Source organism: Stomoxys calcitrans, chromosome 3, assembly GCF_963082655.1.
Source record: "Stomoxys calcitrans chromosome 3, idStoCalc2.1, whole genome shotgun sequence".
Classification (NCBI taxonomy): Eukaryota; Metazoa; Arthropoda; class Insecta; order Diptera; family Muscidae; genus Stomoxys; species Stomoxys calcitrans.
This window is the reverse complement of record NC_081554.1, coordinates 10672678-10693177: the sequence shown is the minus strand read 5'-3', so window position 1 is coordinate 10693177 and position 20500 is coordinate 10672678. Positions and strand designations below refer to the sequence as shown.

General features: G+C 37.8%; 1 protein-coding gene across 1 annotated transcript in view; it reads right to left on the bottom strand.

Moving 5' to 3' along the window:
• Positions 1 to 12090: 12090 nt before the first annotated feature.
• Positions 12091 to 20500, bottom strand: part of LOC106087683 (protein Wnt-6) — a 31625-nt gene continuing 23215 nt past the window's right edge. The window contains exons 3-4 of the mRNA XM_059365398.1: positions 13301 to 13719; positions 12091 to 12995 (exon numbers count right to left, since the gene is read on the bottom strand). Coding sequence (XP_059221381.1) covers positions 12534 to 12995; positions 13301 to 13719 — 881 coding nt within the window. The 3' untranslated portion in view covers positions 12091 to 12533. The remainder of the gene's footprint in view (positions 12996 to 13300; positions 13720 to 20500) is intronic.

Below are 20500 nucleotides of genomic sequence, written 5' to 3'. Positions count from 1 at the left end.
TTCGGTCGGTGTCGACTCGAAAGGCTATGGGTTAACCAAGTTTATTAACGGCAGCCCTCTGGCCTTCACTGCCAAATCGTCTGGTCTACCATTTCCCCTTATGCTACAATGACCCGACACACAAACGATGCATTGACCCGAAAGGCTTCGGGTTAACCAAGTTTATTGACGGCAGTACTCTGGCCTTCACCGTCGTGCTTTTTAATTGCCCTTACTCTGTTATGGCCCGGCACCCAAACGCTGCGGATTTTGCCATCCTCAAAGAAGCCGTTATTCTCCTTCTTACAATCCAAGACTGTTTGTGATCTTACCATACTGGTTGTCATTGGTCTGATAGTCAATTTACTGTCTGTAAAGATATTCACACTTGACGTCCTCGCGAGCAGAGTTCCTTCAATCAAAGACTATGCCGCTGGCAGCAGTACCTTGCACTAGACCTCAAGTGTCGCAACAGGTATCCGATCGGTAGTTTGGTGGACTGCGATGGATAAAAAGTTTTATGAGTATAATGCAACAGGTTCAGAAAACATGTTGTCATTAAATAGGAGGAGTGATGAGGACCACGCTCACTATTCAAGATATCCGACCCACAGATTAGGTGTGGGGCAGCCACTGTGACTATTAAGACTTAAAGATAGGAGCAGGTCATACTATCGCTGTATAATCGAGGAAACCCTGAGGGAATGAAACCTCAGGGTTTCCTCGACCAAATCTGTGGGTTTCCACACCTAATCTGTGGGTCGGATATCTTGAATAGTGAGCGTGGTCCTCATCACTCCGCTTATTTAATGACAACATGTTTTCTGAACCTGTTGTATCATACTCATAAAACTTTTTCTACATCGCAGTCCATCAAACTACTGAGGCGTATTTATTGGGTTGCACAAAAAGTAATTGCGGATTTTTTAAAAGAAAGTAAATGCATTTTTAATAAAACTTAGAATGAACTTTAATCAAATATACTTTTTTACACTTTTTTTCTAAAGCAAGCTAAAAGTAACAGCTGATAACTGACAGAAGAAAGAATGCAATTACAGAGTCACAAGCTGTGAAAAAATTTGTCAACGCCGACTACATGAAAAATCCGCAATTACTTTTTGGGCAACCAATACTATATCTATGGCTTATATCTTAAGTTTGGAATTTTGATATCAGATTCGTACTCTGGTCCCAAATACCTTTCATTGGAAATCGGTATTATTCCGAACGGTAAGCGTGCCCGTTTTGGGGTTTTAGGATGGGGCCTTTCCCCCATTTTACATTATCCCAAATTATAATTCCAGATTCGTGGTTTTGGTAGAATTAGATCTCATAGCCATGCTCGTAGTTTATACGACACCTATATTCTTTGTTTTGGTAAGAACCTTCTTTTCGAACACTCCTAACATTGAGTCAAATGTTTTCTCAAGTACCCAAGATTCTACTCCATATTGGTGTACAACTTGTGTCAGAATCTTATAGAGAATAACTTTTGCATTCGCTATAAACCATTTCGACTTCTTCAAATCACTTTATGAGGAGTGTAGCATTGTCTAAAACTCTTTCTGCTATACAGGCCAAAGGAACAGGTGAAGAATGCAAAAACACATTGGACTAGAACCACCACTGTTCCTACGATGTACAATAAAAAATACCAACAATCAGGCTGCAGGCCAAAGCCCAAGGACTTCCTGAAGGCTGTAATATCAGAATATGTGGAAAGCAATTAAGACTGGTACTAGTTGCTAGTAGCAAGGAGTGTGGTAAATTATCGAAGTGAATAATACAGCATGCAGCCAACATTTATCCATCGAAAATCCAGGGGAGATTAAACTCCAATTTCTTCCCTGATAGCTAGATAAAGTCAAATTTTTAGCGCTATTAAGCTTCCCTTTCTTGGTTAGCATCGATGCTTTCGCAGCGACTGGTGCAACTCCATTCGTTGTCTATGGAGGTCTTCTACCCAAGAGGAATACACTCACACACACACACATATATATAATATACTCACAAACGTTGGACGGTACCTTCTTCCATTCCATTTTTATAACATTAATTAAGGTGTTGCCTTCGTTGGTGTTCTTCACGCCTTTCCATACAAATTACTCAGGAATTTCATGTTTTCTTTATGTTCTTCTCCCAAAATACGACGATGGCCACGATATTGGCCAGAAGTACAACAAAAACTCAAAACCAAATAAGAAAAAAAAAAAACCCGAAAGAAGGAAACAAAAATGAAAGCCAGAAAAAGAGAACAACAACAACACTGTGTCATGTTGTTGTGGTTAAAATGTTTCTCCTTCATTATGGGGCATTACAAAGGAGGCAGGGATAATGAAGAGGAAGGATGGACTTATGTTGGGAGCATTGAAGAAAACGCCAGACGGACAAGTATATGAAAGGTTTAAACATGCAATTTGCTTGGAAATAAAATATGATGGCGTTGTTGTTATTGTACGATGTTCGTTATTGGAATACAGGAATATTCAAGGTGTTGGTGGTCAATAAAAGATACCATCGCTTTACCATCGGGACTGATACAATCAACGAAGAGTCTGAGGCTAATGATGATGGCTAAGAACAAACTCCTACAACACTTAAGTGTTTAATTTTAGGCTCATTTCCTCAATTTCAGAAAAATGGCCAGATATATCAAACTGGATAGGCACAGGCTCAAATCCATCAATGAAGAGTTGGAGTCTTTGGCTTTGATTTGAAATTTAAATAAAGCCATTAGCTGGACATATTCATCTCAGAACCTTTTGTATGGTGAAAATGAAAGGGCCTAAAATACTATTAAAAATTGTAAAATCATGTTTCAAATCTTCAACATTTATCTTTCATGCGATGCTGTTGTCGCTACATTGCTCTGGAATGGATCGTAGGATAATCTCTAAGGCGCCGGCTTAAGCGCCGACATGTGAACTTAAAATGCTCACATGGAATTACAGGTATGAGTAGAAATTATCCATTTCCAAACTGAGCCATAAAATTGGAAATTTATCACCAATGAAACGCTCGACTTTATGCAGCTCAACACATTTGGAACACATTCTAAAATATGGTTGAAATTTTTCAAGGCACAGTGTTTGGAGGGGATTTATGGGAATAAAATAAACATACCCCTGTGGTAAATGCCAGCCAAAAATAAATGATCTTGAACGTACATAGAAAAAAAAGACTATCAACAAACACATCAACAAAAAAACCAAAAAAAAAAAAACAAAGATGAGACGTGGAGTACAACGATGTTAGCTTGCATATGCAACGATGACAAGCCTTATGCAATAGCTCCGCAAAAATTGGTGCTGTAGAAAAATCAAAATGTTTCGAAAATTATTACTGGCAACTTTCTTCAAAGTTATGAGCAATAGTGTTTTCTCATTCAAACTATTTTTATCTTAGCTGAAACATTGAAGATGGACTGAGTAATTTGTTGAAGAATACCGCTGATGAAAGGATGGAATTCCAGAAACTGCAATCCGGTTAAGCTTTCGATAAAATTTTTGAAAACATTTTGATTTAAAATCAAATGGTGATTTTATTAATATATAAAGTCACCCAAGGTTGACAACTAACAAATAAGTTGTACAACTATTGGTTTGGTTGTTACCACTATGGTAAATGCAAGCCAAAAATAACTGATTTTGAACGTACATGGAAACAAAAAGAAGTATGACAAGTAAAAGCGTGCTAAGTTCGGCCGGACAGAATTGTATATACCCTCCACCAAGGATAGCATTTGTCGAGCTCTTTTCCCGGAATCTCTTTTTAGGCAAACAAAGGATAAAAGAAAATAATTGCTATGTAATGGAGCTATATCAAATTCTGGTCCGATTCGGACCATAAATGAACCGAATGTTGGAGATCATTGAAGAAGTCATTGAGTAAATTTTCAGCCAAATCGAATAAGAATTGCGCCCTGCAGGGGCTCAAGAAGTAAACTAGGGAGATCGGTTTATGGGGGAGCTGTATCATGCTATCGACCAATTCAGAACATATTTGACATGAAGGTCATGGGAAAGCTGTTGTACAAAATTTCAGCGAAATCGAATAATTCTATAGGCTCAAGAAGTCAAGATCACAGAGCGGTTTATGTGGCAGCTATATCAGTTTATGTACCAATTTGAACCATACTTATCACAGTTGTTGGAAATCATAACAAAACACATCGTAAAAATTTGCAGCCCATTCGGATTAGAATTGGGTCCCTCTAGTTGATCCAGAAGTCAAGATTCAAGATTGGCTTATATGGCGGCTATATCATGTTATGGACCGATTTAAACCATACTAAGCACAGTTGTTGGAAGTCATAACAAAATACCTCATGCGAAATTTCAGCACGTGCCAAATTTTAACCAAATCGGATGGGAATTGCGCCCTCTAGGGGCTCAAGAAATCAAGATCCCAGATCGGTTTATACGGCAGCTATATCAGGTTATGTACCGATTTGAACCATATTTGACACAGTTGTTGGAAGTCATAACAAAATACCTCATGCGAAATTTCAGCCAAATCGGATAGGAAATGCGCCCTCTAGTGGGTCAAGAAGTCAAGATTCAAGATCGGTTTATATGGCAGCTATATCAAAACATGGACCGATATGGCCCACTAGCAATCCCAACCAACCTGCACTTATAAAAAGTATTTGTGGAAAATTTCAAGCGGCTAGCTTTACTTCTTCGAGAATTAGCGTGCCTTCGACAGACAGACGGACGGACAAACGGACGGACAAGGCCACATCGACTTAAAATATCATGACGGTCAATATATACTTTATGAGGTCCTAGACGAATATTTCGAGGAGTTACAAACAGAATGACGAAATTAGTGTACCCCCATTCTATGGTGGAGGGTATAAAAATGAATAAAAACGCATTGAAACCCACTTGCAAAGATATATCCAAATATGGGTCGGTCACATTTGGTTCAGGTGCCGAGTAAACCCCCTTTCGTCACAGTCCGATGAAAATTGGATAACTTAAGCACCCAAAATTCGGCACGGGCATTGAGTGGTCTTATAAATATAAGTCACTGTTGAATTTTGTATTTTAAATTTCAACAAAATCAGATAATAAATAAAGCTTTTATGAGCATCAGACACTTAACCGGCATATCGGTCTATATGACAGCTATATCTAAATACAGTCCTATTTTTACCATATTTGGGTCGGGTGTTTCAAATTTCAGAGAAATTGGATACAAAATAATGCTTTTATGGGCTTCAGACCCTTTATCGGTAGATCGGTCAATATGGCAGCTATATCTAAATAGACTTCCATTCCAACCATATTTGGGTCGGATGTCGGGAGACCTAAAACTACTCACTGTTTAAAATTTTAGCAAAATCGGTTAAAAAATAAAGCTGTTATGGGCTTTAGACCCTTTATCAGAAGATCGGTCTATATGGCAGCTATATATAAATATAGTCCGATCTGAACCATACTTAGGTCAGATGTCGGGAGGCTTAAAATAACTCTCTGTTTCAAATTTCAGCGAAGTTGGGCAATAAATGAAGCTTTTATGGGCTTCAGACCCTTTGTCGGCAGATCGGTCTATATGACAGCTATATCTAAATATAGTCCGATCTGACTTATATTTGGGTCAGATGTTGGTAGGCCTAAAACTGCTCACTGTTTTAAATTTCAGCGAAATCGGATAACAAAAAAGCTTTTATGGGCTTCAGTCAATGTATCGGGACATGGGTCCAATATGGCGGCTTTGTCTATATATAGTCCGATCTGAACCATACTTAGATCAGATGTCGGGAAGCTTAAAATAACCCACTGTTTCATATTTCATTGAAATTTGGACAGTAAATAAAGCCTTTATGGGCTTCAGAACCTTTATCGGCAGATCGGTCTATATGGCAGCTATATCTAAATATAGTCCGATCTGAACTATATTTGGATCAGATGTTGGTATGCCTCGTACTACGCACTGCTTAACATTTCAGCAAAATCGGATGAAAAATTAAGTTTTTTGGGCATTAGGCCCTTTATCCGAAAATCGGTCTATATAACAGCTATATCCAATTATGGTCCGATATGGTCCGTTCAAGAACTGAACCAGCGTGCATCAAAAAGACGTATCTGTGCCAAATTTCAGCTCAATATCTCAATTTTTGAAGCCTGTAGAGTAATTACAACAGTTGGACGGACAGATGGACTGACATGTCTAGATCGTCTTAGATTTTTACGCTGATCAAGAATATATATACTTTATAGGGTCGGAAATTGATATTGCGATGTGTTGCAAACGGAAAGACTAAATGATTATAACCCCTATCCTACGGTGGTGGGTATCACAAGTAAAAGGGTGGTTAGCATTTGTCAAGTTCTTTTTCCGGTAACTCTTTTTAGGCAAACAAAGAATAATGAACAAGAATTGGAGCTGTATCAGGTCATGGTACAACATTTCAGACTATGCCTACCTCTTACCTGCTTATCGTCTTTGCAAAAGACGATTTTTTCTTTATCGAGGCTTTCAGGGTGCTGTTTCTATTGTTGGTGGACTTTTGGAATTGATTCGAATACTTTTCACAACTATAAATTTTCTTTGAATCAAAGAACTACTGCACTTTGTGTTCCTCATAAAGCCTTAAATATTTGAAAATGCTCCCCATCATCCACTGTGCTTTGCTTGGGATGCATAAAATGCTGCCTTGACCAGCAACACCAATAAAATGGACCAATATCGGGTGCATCTTTAATGGCATAGCACATAGCTGCCGACGCATCAGCATTTCGATTGTGGCGCTATGCCACCAAATTAATTCAAAAATCTTATCAATTTCCAACATCAAGGTTGATTAAGGTATTGGGTCAACGGCTTCTTCATCAGCGCATGCGCCCAATCGCTCGGTCCCTCTTGCAATGAACTATGGAAATGGCATAAAACGAACTTGCCTAAAGTTGAATCCTCTGCTCTTTTTTTTGGGGGCTTTAAAGTGAGATTAGTTGATGGCTGAAGAAAAACCAAAAAAAAAAACACCGCTTGAAATGCATGAATGGTTCATTGGTTTGCTGCTCTCCGATTGCCCCGGCCATGCCGTAGATTGATGACTAATATGCCGCGGCTGCTGCTGCTGCTGCTGCTGCAGTGTTACCATCATTAATTGAAAGTAAATGATACGAATCTTTCCAATGACTTCAGATACAAGCAAATCTCATTAAAAGTAAGAAGATAAAAATTTGTTGTGACATTTGTTTTAGACATTTGATTTGACAAAAGCAGAACGTTGTACAACGTATCGTATCGAAAGAATTTCAGTCCGAGATACTGAAGAAGGCAGACCGAACAAAAACAAAACAGACCATCTAAAGAGAGTGGGCCAAAAGGTAAACTAAATGCATATCGTCTAACTTTGGGAATATTAATGTGAAGTGAAATGAAGAATTTAGTTGTTGATAACATTGTTACCCATGGCAAGACCACCTTCAGCGTTAAGATTATCTAAGCCACAGGAAATTAACGGTTTCAGTTAAATCTGCTTCTTAGCACAAGATAAGTGCTCCATATTTTAAAAGATTCTAAACTAGAGATTTTTTTTTTTTAATTTTGTCGGCCAAGAAAATTTTACTGAAAATTCTTCGTCTGAAGCTATAAAATCTTACTGAAATTTCGCCTTTGAGCAAATTTCCCTGAAATATGGCATGCAGAGAAAATTTCATAGATTTTTGGTTTTGAATATTTTATCGATTTTTTATCTTTAGAGAGAATTTCATTGGATATTTGTCTTTATTGAATTGCAAATTTTGCCCATGGGACATTCCCCTAAGGAACAGGGGCAAACTTCTCACATATCAATGAGTGTAGTCCGATTGAAGTTTAAGCTCAATGATAAGGGGCCTCCTCTCTATTGCCGAGTCCGATCGGCGTGCCGCAGTGCGACACCTCTTTGGAGGGAAGTTTTACATGGCATGTTACCCCACAAATGTTGCCAGCATTAGGAGGGGGAAAAGCACCGTTAAAAATTTTTTTCTGATGGTCTCACCTGGATTCGAACCCAAGCGTTCAGCGTCATAGGCGGACATGCTAACTTCCGCGCTACGGTGGCCTCCTCTTTATTGTATATTTATGGAACATTTTTGTTTTGCGAATCTTTATAATTCTGATTATGGAGAAAATTTCATTGCCATTTGTCTTTGGATTAGGTTGAGTTGAAGTGCATGCTTCTGGCAAGGAATTCGAAAAAAATGAAATCGAGCCAAGCAAACCGGATATTAGCTCTCATCAGTGATGGCTTCTTCCAGTCAACCAGTTCAGACCTCTAGAGTTGCCACGAAAGTCGAGAGGGCTTTCTGTCTGGGGAGAGTCGAGGCAAGCAAGGAGGTGTTCGCCAATAGCCTTGTGATTTTTCCCAACAATCACAGGGCAGCTTCTTTAGTGATCTACAGCTTTCAGCAGGCAGCAGGCCATTTCTGACCAGCTTGTCTGCAGCCACCCCTCGATGGCCTCTAGATCAGCAATGTGTGATAGCCTTTCCTACGATCCGTAGATGCTCTTTGCATGCCATTATCAGTCTCCAGAGTCTTTAGAACCGACTGAATGTTCACGTTCATCGTGATAGTCGGTGTAATGTGACAAAATATTTTCATAATATGGTTGCCCAAAAAGTAATTGCGGATTTTTTAAAAGAAAGTAAATGCATTTTTAATAAAACTTAGTATGAACTTTTTACACTTTTTTTCTAAAGTAAGCTAAAAGTAGCAGCTGATAACTGACAGAAGAAAGAATGCAATTACAGAGTCACAAGCTGTGAAAAAATTTGTCAACGCCGACTATATGAAAAATCCGCAATTACTTTTTGGGCAACCGTATACATACATACAGCCGCAATCAAAAAACTTAATGAAGCCTTAAAATAGGTTTTTTTTGTCCATAAGCAGGTTAAGTTCGAAGATGGGCTATATCGGACTATTTCTTGATATAGCCCCCATATAGACTGATCCGCCGATTTAGGGTTTTAAGCCCATAAAAGCTACATTTATTATCCTATTTTGATGAAATTTGATACAGTGAGTTGTGTTAGGCGATTCGACAACCTTCTTCAATTTTGCCCAGATCGGTTCAGATTTGGATATAGCTGCCATATGGACTGATCTCTCGATTTAAGGAGTTAGGCCCATAAAAGGTGCATTTATTGTACGATTAGGCCGAAAATTGGGATAGTGAGTTGTGTAAGGCCCTCTGACATACTTCTTTAATTTGGCATAGATCGGTCCAGATTTGGATATAGCTGCCATATAGACCGATTCCTCAGTTTAAGGTTTCGAGCCCATAAAAGGCGCCTTTATTGTCCGATTTCGACGAAATTTGGGATTGTAAGTTGCGTTAGGCTCCTTGGCAACTTTTTGCAATTTGGCCCAGATCGGTTCAAATTTGGATATATATGCCGCATACCCCGATCTCTCGATTTAAGGTCTTGGCCCCATAAAAGGCGCATTTATTGTTCGATTTAGCCAAAATCTGGGACAGTGAGTTGTGTAAGGCCCTTTGACCTTCTTCTTCAATTAGGCATAGATCGGTCCAGATTTGGATATAGCTGCCATATAGACCGATTTCTCGTTTTAAGGTTTTCGCCCCGTAAAAGCCACATTTATTATCCGATTTTGACGAAATTTGGGACAGTGAGTTGTGTTAAGCCCTTTGACCTCCTTCTTCAATTTGGCCCAGATCGGTTCAGATTTGGATATAGCTGCCATATGGACCGATCTCTCGATTTAAAGTCTTGGTCCCATAAAAGGCACATGTCAAATTTGTTTTCGCTTAAATTTGACAGGGTAACTTATGTTAGGCTTTTCGACATTCGTATATGGTCCATATCGGTATATATTTGGATATGGATACTAAAAAGGCCAATATTTTGTTCTGCAAAATTGAACAACGACTTGTTTTTAGTAGACCACTCAATATCTGGGGTAAATTTGGTCCAAATCAGACCATATTTCGATGAAGCTGCTATGGGGGCATGATTTATGTATTTTCAACGGATTATGATGAAAGGTGATTTACAATATACCCGAGGTGTTGGATATCCAAAGTTCGGCCTGGCTGAACTTAACATCTTTTTATACCCTCCACCATAAGATGGGGGGTATACTAATTTCATCATTCTGTTTGTAACTACTCGAAATATACGTCGGAGACCCTATAAATTATATATATTCTTGATCGTCGTGACATTTTATGTCGATCTAGCCATGTCCGTATGTCTGTCCGTCCGACTGTCTGTCGAAAGCACGCTAACTTCCGAAGGAGTAAAGCTAGCCGCTTGAAATTTTGCACAAATACTTCTTATTAGTGAAGGTCGCTTGGAATTGTTAATGGGCCATATCGGTCCATGTTTTGATATAGCTGTCATATAAACCGATCTTGGGTCTTGACTTCTTGAGCCTCTAGAGGGCGCAAATCTTATCCAATTTGAATGAATTTTGGCACGACATGTTTTGTTATGATATCCAACAACTGTGCCAAGTATGGTTCAAATCGGTTCATAACCTGATATAGCTGCCATATAAACTGATCTTGGGTCTTGACTTCTTGAGCCTCTAGAGTGTGCAATTCTTGTCCGATTGGAATGAAATTTCGCACGACATGTTTTGCCATTATATCCAACAACTTGCCAAGAACGGTTCAAATCGGTCTATTACCTGATATATCTGTCATATAAACCGATCTTGGGTCTTGACTTCTTGAGCCTCTAGAGTGGGCAATTCTTATCCGATTGGAATGAAATTTTGTACGACGGATTCTCTCATGACCATCAACATACGTGTTTATTATGGTCTGAATCGGTCTATAGCCCGATACAGCTCCCATATAAATCGATCTCTCTATTTTACTTCTTGAGCCCCCAAAGGGCGCAATTCTTATGTCCGTCCGTCTGTCTGAAGCACGCTAACTTCCGAAGGAGTAAAGCTTGCCGCTTGAAATTTTGCAGAAATACTTGTTGTTAGTATAGGTCGGTTGGAATTGTAAATGGACCATATCGGTCCATGTTTTGATATAGCTGCCATATAAACCGATCTTGGGTCTTGACTTCTTGAGCCTCTAGAGGGCGCAATTCTTATCTGATTGGAATGAAATTTTGCACGACTTGATTTGTGATGATATCCAATCATTGTGTTAAGTATGGTTTAAGTCGGATGATAACCTGATATAGCTGCCATACAAACCTATCGTGGGCCTTGACTTCTTGAGCCTCTAGAGGGCGCAATTCTTATACGATTGGAATGAAATTTGCACGATGTATTTTGTTATGATATCCAACGACTGTGCTAAGTTAAGATCAAATCGGTCCATAACCTGATATAGCTATCATATAAACCGATCTTAGGACTTGACATCTTGAGCTTCTGGAGGATGCAATTCATATCCGATTTGGCTGAAATTTTGCATGGCGTGTTTTGTTATCACTTCCAACAACTGCGTTTAGTATGGTTCAAATCGGTCAATAACCTGATATAGCTGCCATATAAACCGATCTGGGATCTTAACTTCTTGAGCCTCTAGAGATCGCAATTATTATCCGATTTGGCTGAAATTTTGTACGACGTATTCTTTCATGAGCATCAACATACGTATTTATTATGGTCTGAATCGCTCTGTAGCCTGATACAGGTCCCATATAAATCGATCTCTCTATTTTACTTCTTGAGCCCCCAAAGGGGGCAATTCTTATTCGAATTGGCTGACATTTTACACAGGTCTCCAACATTTAATAATATAATAATAGCAGAGCAAATCTTTTCTTATATCCTTTTTTGCCTAAGAAGAGATGCCGGGAGAAGAACTCGACAAATGCGATCCATGGTGGAGGGTATGTAAGGTTCGGCCCGGCCGAACTTAGCACGCTTTTACTTGTTAATATTATTATTTATGATAAATGTATTGTTAAAATATATTTCTCCTGAAAATCTAAATGAAGCCTTACTTACCTTGTATGATTAAAAGCTTTACGTCAAACGCATAAATTTGGCAAATTTTTCTTTCACTCTAGTTATAGTTGCCTAAATTATTTATTAAATTTTTTTTTATCAAAAATTATTTACAAAACTTTTACAAATTAAAAACAATCTTAATAGTGTACACAGATATGTAGGCATATAAAATTAATGTTAACATTTATAAGTATTTTAAAGCAGTTATCGATGAACTAAAGTTATTATCACGTTAATACATTCAGAAAGATTCTTTATTTTCAAATACTCGATTTCTAGGTCTAGGTCTAATTAACAACTATATTCGGTTTGCAGTTATGTGTAATAGATGCTACATGAAAATCCCTAAGTCTAGCTACATAAAATGACTAACTAATCGCTTAAAAAAAGTATTCAAGAAAAGATTAATAAATTATTTTTAATAGTTACAATTATCACGCGCAATGGAAAGCTTTGCATTTTCATAGAAGATTTTTGTATGATTGTTGGTTACATGGGCGATGGGGGAAATGAAAGATGACAAATTGTGTGTGAGAGAGAGAGACGGGTTACAATTTTTTTGAACAGGGAGTAATTGCAATACTGTGGGATATTACTCTAGTCCTTGTACTATAGACATGTGTTGATTTCCCTTCTCTCCAGACACTTCTCGCATGTTACCTCGCAGCACCATTTGAAGACACATTTACAATTAACCCATTCGGAGACAATGTGATGTTTATGCCCACGATTACAGCATAGCAGATCACAGCTATCGGGGCCCTGTGAGGTGACATTACATTCACGATTTTGGGTGCCCAACGAACCAGTTCTTATGTTGGGTGCACAAAAGTCGGCCGAATCATCCGAGTAGACCAGATCGTATTTGGAGGGTTGTTTGATGTGCTCATTTTCCGGCATAAAACTGTTGCCATCATTGCGCAGCACCACTTTGTAGGCCCCATCGAATTTCTCACGCAGTCTAGAGCTCACCTCACGAAATGAAGGCATCTTAAGCCAGCAGGTTTTGACAGTGCATGAGCCTGAAAGGCCATGACACTTGCACTCCAGGCGTATGGAATCACGAATTGCCTGGAAGAGATGAAAGGGATGAAAGGATATAAGTTAATGGTATGCCACCCAACCGTTATCATTGCTTCCATTCTATACTCTACAATTCAAATAAGCCAGTGTGGGTATGCAACTCACCACTTGGTATTTGCACTGCTCCCACGCTTTGAATTGCAGATTATGTGCAGACAAAATATAGAATGGGAGCAATGATATCGGTTGGGAGGTTTACCCTTAACTTATATAATAAAAATATCAACGATTTTAGGGAAAGAAATAAGGAGGAATTGTGAAAAACTCTAATGTTGTCCCTCACTTGTACTCACCAGTCTCCCGGCCATGTTATTGTGCAGTTTCACCAACGTACGAAAATCACTTCTTCGCCTATATTTGGAATCCAGAAATATTCTCGAATGGCGAAATCCAAAATTCACATTGTCACTACATCCACCCCATTCCCATTCACCATCGGGAAATTTAATGTTTCTCAAAAGTCTTCGTTTACGGTTGCCATTTCCTTTTTTCTGTGGATTCTTTGTGGAATTTCTTTCGAACACTGCTTGCTGCTTTTCCAAAGCAGCCACTGCTGTGACGGCATTAACCATTTGGGGTTGACCTCCATTGCGGCGCGAGTGGCTTTTATCGCATGAACATTCTACCAGGTTACCCAAGGTGCAGGCCTTCGTTACGGCGTATGTAACACCCGCCGCTGTAATCGCATTAACAAAGCCAGTTTCCCGAGTATCTGTAAGAGGATGAAAAAACGATAGAAATATGAGTACGGAATATTTTAATTTAATAGGATATTTAAAAATCTCGATAGATTTTGTTTTAAATTAATTAGAATTTATTTATATTTTTATCAATTTTTTTTAATTGTATACCCTCTACCGCCATAGCATGGGGATATACTAATCTAGTCATTCAGTTTGTAACACCTCGCAATATACATCTAAGACCCCATAATGTATATATTGGGTTGCCCAAAAAGTAAATGCAAAAATCCAAAAAGGATTTTTTAAAAGAAAGTAAATGCATTTTTAATAAAACTAAGAATGAACTTTAATCAAATATACTTTTTTACACTTTTTCTCTAAAGCAAGCTTAAAGTAACATCTGATAACTGACAGAAGAAAGAATGCAATTACAGAGTCACAAGCCGTTGAAAAAATTTGTCAACGCCGACTATATGAAAAATCCGCAATTACTTTTTGAGCAACCATGATCGTCACGACATTTTAAATCGATCTAGTCATGTCCGTCCACTTGTCCGTCCGTCCGTCCGTCTGTCGGTCGAAAGCAAGCTAACTTTCGAAGGAGTAAAGCCAGACGCTTAAAATTTTGCACAAATACACTTTATTAGTGTAGATCGGTTGGGATTGTAAATGATCTCAAATCGGTTCATGTTTTGATTAAGCTGCCATATAAACCGATATTGGGTGTTGACTTCTTGAGCCTCTAGAGGGCGCAATTCTCGTCCGATTTGACTGAAATTTTGCACGTGGTGCTTTGGTATCACTAAATATGCTTTGTATGGTTCAAATCAGAACATATCCTGATATAGCTGCAATATAAACCTATCCGGGGTCTTGACTTCTTGAGCCCCTTAAGGACGTAATTCTAATACGATGTGTTCGTAACTTGATATAGCTGCCATATATACCGATCTTGGATCTTGACTTCTTGAGCCAATAGAGGGCGCAATTCTCATACGATTTGGCTGAAATTTTGCGTAAAGTATTTTGTTATGGCTTCCAACAACTGCGATAAATATGGTCGAAATAGGTCTATAGCCTGACAAAGCTGCCATATAAACCAATTTTGGGTCTCGACTTCTTGAACCGCTGGAGGGCGCAGTTCTTATCCGATTTTGCTGAAATTCAGCATAAAGTGGTTGTTACGACTTCCAACAACATTGGTAAGTATGGTTGAAATCGATCCATAACCTGATATAACTGTCATAAAGGGTGATTTTTTTGAGGTTAGGATTTTCATGCATTAGTATTTGACAGATCACGTGGGATTTCAGACATGGTGTCAAAGAGAAAGATGCTCAGAATGCTTTGACATTTCATCATGAATAGACTTACTAACGAGCAACGCTTGCAAATCATTGAATTTTATTACCAAAATCAGTGTTCGGTTCGAAATGTGTTCATTCACCGTTCAGCGATGAGGCTCATTTCTGGTTGAATGGCTACGTAAATAAGCAAAATTGCCGCATTTGGAGTGAAGAGCAACCAGAAGCCGTTCAAGAACTGCCCATGCATCCCGAAAAATGCACTGTTTGGTGTGGTTTGTACGCTGGTGGAATCATTGGACCGTATTTTTTCAAAGATGCTGTTGGACGCAACGTTACGGTGAATGAACACATTTCGAACCGAACACTGATTTTGGTAATAAAATTCAATGATTTGCAAGCGTTGCTCGTTAGTAAGTCTATTCATGATGAAATGTCAAAGCATACTGAGCATCTTTCTCTTTGACACCATGTCTGAAATCCCACGTGATCTGTCAAATACTAATGCATGAAAATCCTAACCCCAAAAAAATCACCCTTTATAAACCGATCTGGAGTCTTGAATTCTAAAGCCTCTAGAGGGTGCAGTTCTTATCGGATTTGACTGAAATTTTGCACTACGTGTTTCGTTATGACTTCCAACAACTGCGATAAGTATGGTTGAAATCGGTCCCTAACCTGATATAGCTGTCATATAAACCGATCTTGAATCTTGACTTCTTCTGCCTATAGAGGGAGCAATTCCTATCCGGTTTGGCTGAAATTTGGCATGACGTGTTTCGTTATGACTTCCAACAATTGGGCTGAGTGTATAACTCAAATTGGTCCATAACCTGATATAGCTGTCATATAAACCGATCTTGAATCCTGACTTATTGAGCCTCTAGAGGGCGCAATTCCTTTCCGATTTGACTGAAATTTGGCACGACGTGTTTCGTTATATCTTCCAACAACTGTCCAAAGCATGGTTCAAATCAAGCCATAACCTGATATAGCTGTCAAATAAACCGATCTGGTGTCTTGACTTCTTGAGCCTCTAGAGGGCGCAATTCCTATCCGATTGGCACGACGTGTTTCGTTATAACTTTCAACAACTGTTTAAAGCATGGTTCATATCGGTCCATAACCTGATATAGCTGTCATATAAACCGATCTTGAGTCTTGACTTCTTCAGCCTATAGAGGGCGCAATTCCTATCCGATTTGCTAAAATTGGGCGTGAGTTGGTTTGTTATGACTTTCAACAACTGGGCTAAATATGACTCAAATCGATCCTTAACCTGATATAGCTGTCATATAAACCGATCTTGAGTCTTGACTTCTTCAGCCTATAGAGGGCGCAATTCCTATCCGATTTGGCTAAAATTGGGCGTGTGTTGGTTTGTTATAAATTTCAACAACTGGGCTAAATATGACTTAAATCGATCCTTAACCTGATATAGCTGTCATATAAACCGATCTTGAATCTTGTCTTCTTCAGCCTATAGAGGGCGCAATTCCTATCCGATTTGGCTGAAATTGGGCGTGAGTTGTTTTGTTATGACTTCCAACAACTGGGCTAAGTATGACTCAAATCGGTTCATAACCTGATATAGTTGCCATAATAACCGATCTAGGATCTTGACTTCTTCAGCCTCTATAGGGCGTAATGGTTATCCGATTTGGCTGAAATCTTGTACAACGGCTTCTCCCATGATCTACAACTTATGTTATATATATGGTCTGAATCGGTCTATAGCCTGATACAGCTCCCATTTAAACCGATCTCCCTATTTTACTTCTTGAGCCCCTAAAGGGCCCAATTATAATTCGAATTGGCTGAAGTTTTACACCATGACTTCTACTGACTTGAGTTCTATTATGGTCCGAATCGGATGATAACTTGATATAGCTCCAATCGCATAGCAATTGCAAATCGAAAATTTTGCCCACGAATATTCCACTAAGGAACAGGGGCAAACTTCTCACATATCAATGAGTGAAATCCATTTCAAGTTTAAGCTCAATGATAGGGGGACTCCTTTTTATGGACGAGTCCGAACGGCGTGACCCAGTGCGACACCTCTTTGGAGAGAAGTTTTACATGGCATAGTACCTCACTAATGTTGCCAGCATTAGGAGGGGAAAACCACCATGCTCACGCTTTTACTTGTTTTATTTTAATTTTATTTTTTTTTTATTTAATTTAATTTTATTTTTTTTTTATTTAATTTAATTTAATTTAATTTAATTTTATTTTATTTTATTTTATTTTATTTTATTTTATTTTATTTTATTTTATTTTATTTTATTTTATTTTATTTTATTTTATTTTATTTTATTTTTTTTTTATTTAATTTAATTTTATTTTTTTTTTATTTAATTTAATTTAATTTTATTTTATTTTATTTTATTTTATTTTATTTTATTTTATTTTATTTTATTTTATTTCATTTTATTTTATTTTATTTTATTTTATTTTATTTTATTTTATTTTATTTTATTTTATTTTATTTTATTTTATTTTATTTCATTTTATTTTATTTTATTTTATTTTTTTTTTTTTTATTTTACTTTATTAAATTTTATTTCATTTTTTTTATTTAATTTCATTTTATTTGATTTTAATTTATTGTGGTTTATTTTATTAGATTATATTTTTTCAATTAATTTTAAGTTATATTTTATTTTATATCCATTTATTACTTTTCAACATTACAGCCTTCAAAAAAATCATATTTGTCATGTTTATATAAGTCTTCAGTAAACCCATCCTTTATTTTTTTTTTCTGGGTTGCTTTACCAGCCTTGAGTAATTAATCAGTCGTTATGATAGATTTTGAACATCTTTTCCCACGAGCCTAAAACAATAGTCTCACCTGTCATACAATGAGTAACTGTGTGTGTATGTCTGTTTGTCTTTTGTTTTGTAGTTTGTTGTTGGTGTTTCTTTCGGATGTGGTGCTGGGGGCTCATTTGTGCTAATAAACACCAGCAAGTGACAGTTTTTTGACATTTGTCACGTTCTCACTCTCATTTGCATATTTCATTTGTTTAAACATTAACACAACAACGACAATGTTTATGTTAACAACTACCAAACTAAACCAAACATTTGTGCGAGAGGATTAGTTCGATCATTGTCTCCACAAAACGAAATACAAAAGCCAACAACTGTTGGCAGTAGCAAAAACAGCTGAGACACTACTAACAACAACTACAGCAACACCAAATACCTTAGCATTAGTCTGCAGCTAATGATAATCGTGAGAATTTGTAATTATACCCTCTCCTCGCTCTGCTCAGCAGCCAAAGGCACTAACAGCCAGCCCGGGTTAGGGCAAGACAACAAGTCTATGTCAGGCCAAGTCATCGATCTTGATAACTGTCATTCACTTTTTCCAGTAGATGACACATTGACTTAAATAGTGACACATTTGACAATTCTCTATTGTTTTGCTTATTCTTTAGTTGATTGGCTTGTTCGTACGTTCGTTCACTCGTTTGTTTGTCTTCGCATATACGAATATTGCATTGTAGCTGTTAAAAAAAAAAAAAAAACACTGTGGGGCAGTTACTGAGAGTGCAAAAAGAAGAGAATGAGGGAAAAGTTTTTATGACCAGCATTTCAAGATAATATTTGAGAAACAATGAAGAAAATTTGCCATTAGAAATAAGGAGACACTGTTGCAAGTCAAATATGCAGAGTAGAATCAGATCGAATCATGGCCATTTGTTACATGCAGATTACTCAATGGTTAAAAAATTAAATTTATTTCAAAATTAAAAGGAAAAGAAAGAAGACATAGTAGAGTTTAGTTCCTCTAAAAATGTCAAATGAACTGAGTTGAAGGGCATATGTGTACTTTATGTACCTAATTTGCCAAATCAGGGCAAAGCTTTAAGCTTCTAGGGGCCGGTAGAAGAGTGACGTAAAAATACCTAAACGCAAGAAAATAAATCGTTCGGAAGTTTTTTCCAACAAACAAATCCGTTCAATTGGGAAAATAGTAACTGCGTAACATTTCCTTCCACAGCTGGACGTTAGTCGTAAATTTGGAACTTTTTGGTGTGAAAGTCACTTCGTTTATTGTAAAATCTTTCGAAACTTCTTCTGTAGTAAGGGAAGGCTCTGTTAGGCGAAAATTCAAAAAATCTTTTTTTTTTTATTATTGTAAAATCTTTCGGAACTTCTTCTATATCTAGCCATGTCCGTCCGTCTGTCGAAAGCACGCAAACTTTCGAAGGAGTAAAGCTAAAATTTTGTACAAATTCTTCTTATAATTGTAGGTCAGTTGGGAATGTAAATGGGCCATATCGGTCCATGTTTTGATATAGCTGCCTTATAAACCGATTATGGATCTTGACTTCTTGAGTCACTTGAGTAATTTGTTATGATTTTCAATAACTGTCCTAAGTATAGTTCAAATCTTGTCTTCTTGAGCCTCTAGAGGGCGCAATTCCTAACTGATTGGGCTGAAATTTTAGGATGAAATAAAGGATGGTTCTGTTACGCGAAAAATCAAAAATTCTTTTAACTTAAAAATAATTTGTTTACAGCGAGCTATCTCTTGTTACACCACAAATGGATTCGAGCCGGCGGAGAGTTTGAACATCATCATCAGTGCAGGAAGGCCTGCGTTCAAAAGACAATTTTTTATTTCTTCCATTGGGTAATGGTCAGTGAGGCAGCATGCAATTTTAACGAAAACAAGCTTCAAACGGTTTTCACAAAAGAAGTTTACTTGTCGTAAATTTCGTTTACGGCTAATGAATTAATTTTTGCGCGTAGGCAAGGTGGCGGATGGGCATTCAAAAATGGAAAAGCTCAGAGTATACAAAAATGAGCTTTAACCAGTAAGGAAAGGCATCTGAGAGGTCCTAAAAAAACATCGCATCACCAAAAAAAAGTCGTAAGTCACCCAACCATTTTCATTATCCGTCCATTATGTATTGAATCGCCTTAAGTTTCTATCCGTCAGATCAGAAGCAGTACCCATCAATCTTGAGACTAAAGCCAAAATCTAGGAGGCCCAGTACAAATGTCGCACCACGAAAAAAGAGTCCTAAGTCACCCAACCATTTTCATTATCCGTCCATTTAGTGTTGGGGCGCCTTACATCCCTATCCGTCATATTAGAAGCAGTACCCATCCCACTCGCACTAGTGGAATTCAATTCCTCGCTTTGTTCAGAACAGCCAAGCAACTCAAGAGTAGATCAAGTGGAGAAAAATGCAAATTTGCCCATGAACATTACATTAAGGAACAGGGGCAAACTTTTCACATATCAATAAGTGCTGCCTGATTCAAGATTTAAGCTCAATGAACAGGGCCCCTGTTTTATGGTCGAGTTCGCGCGACGTACCGCAGAGCAACACCTCGTTGTGGAGAAGTTTTTCATGGCTTCAATACCGAATGGTATAGTACCTCACAAATTTCGCCAGCATTTGGAGTGGATAACCACCGCTGAATTTTTTTTCTGATGTTTGAGACAGGATTCGAACCCAGGCATTCGGCGTCATAGGCG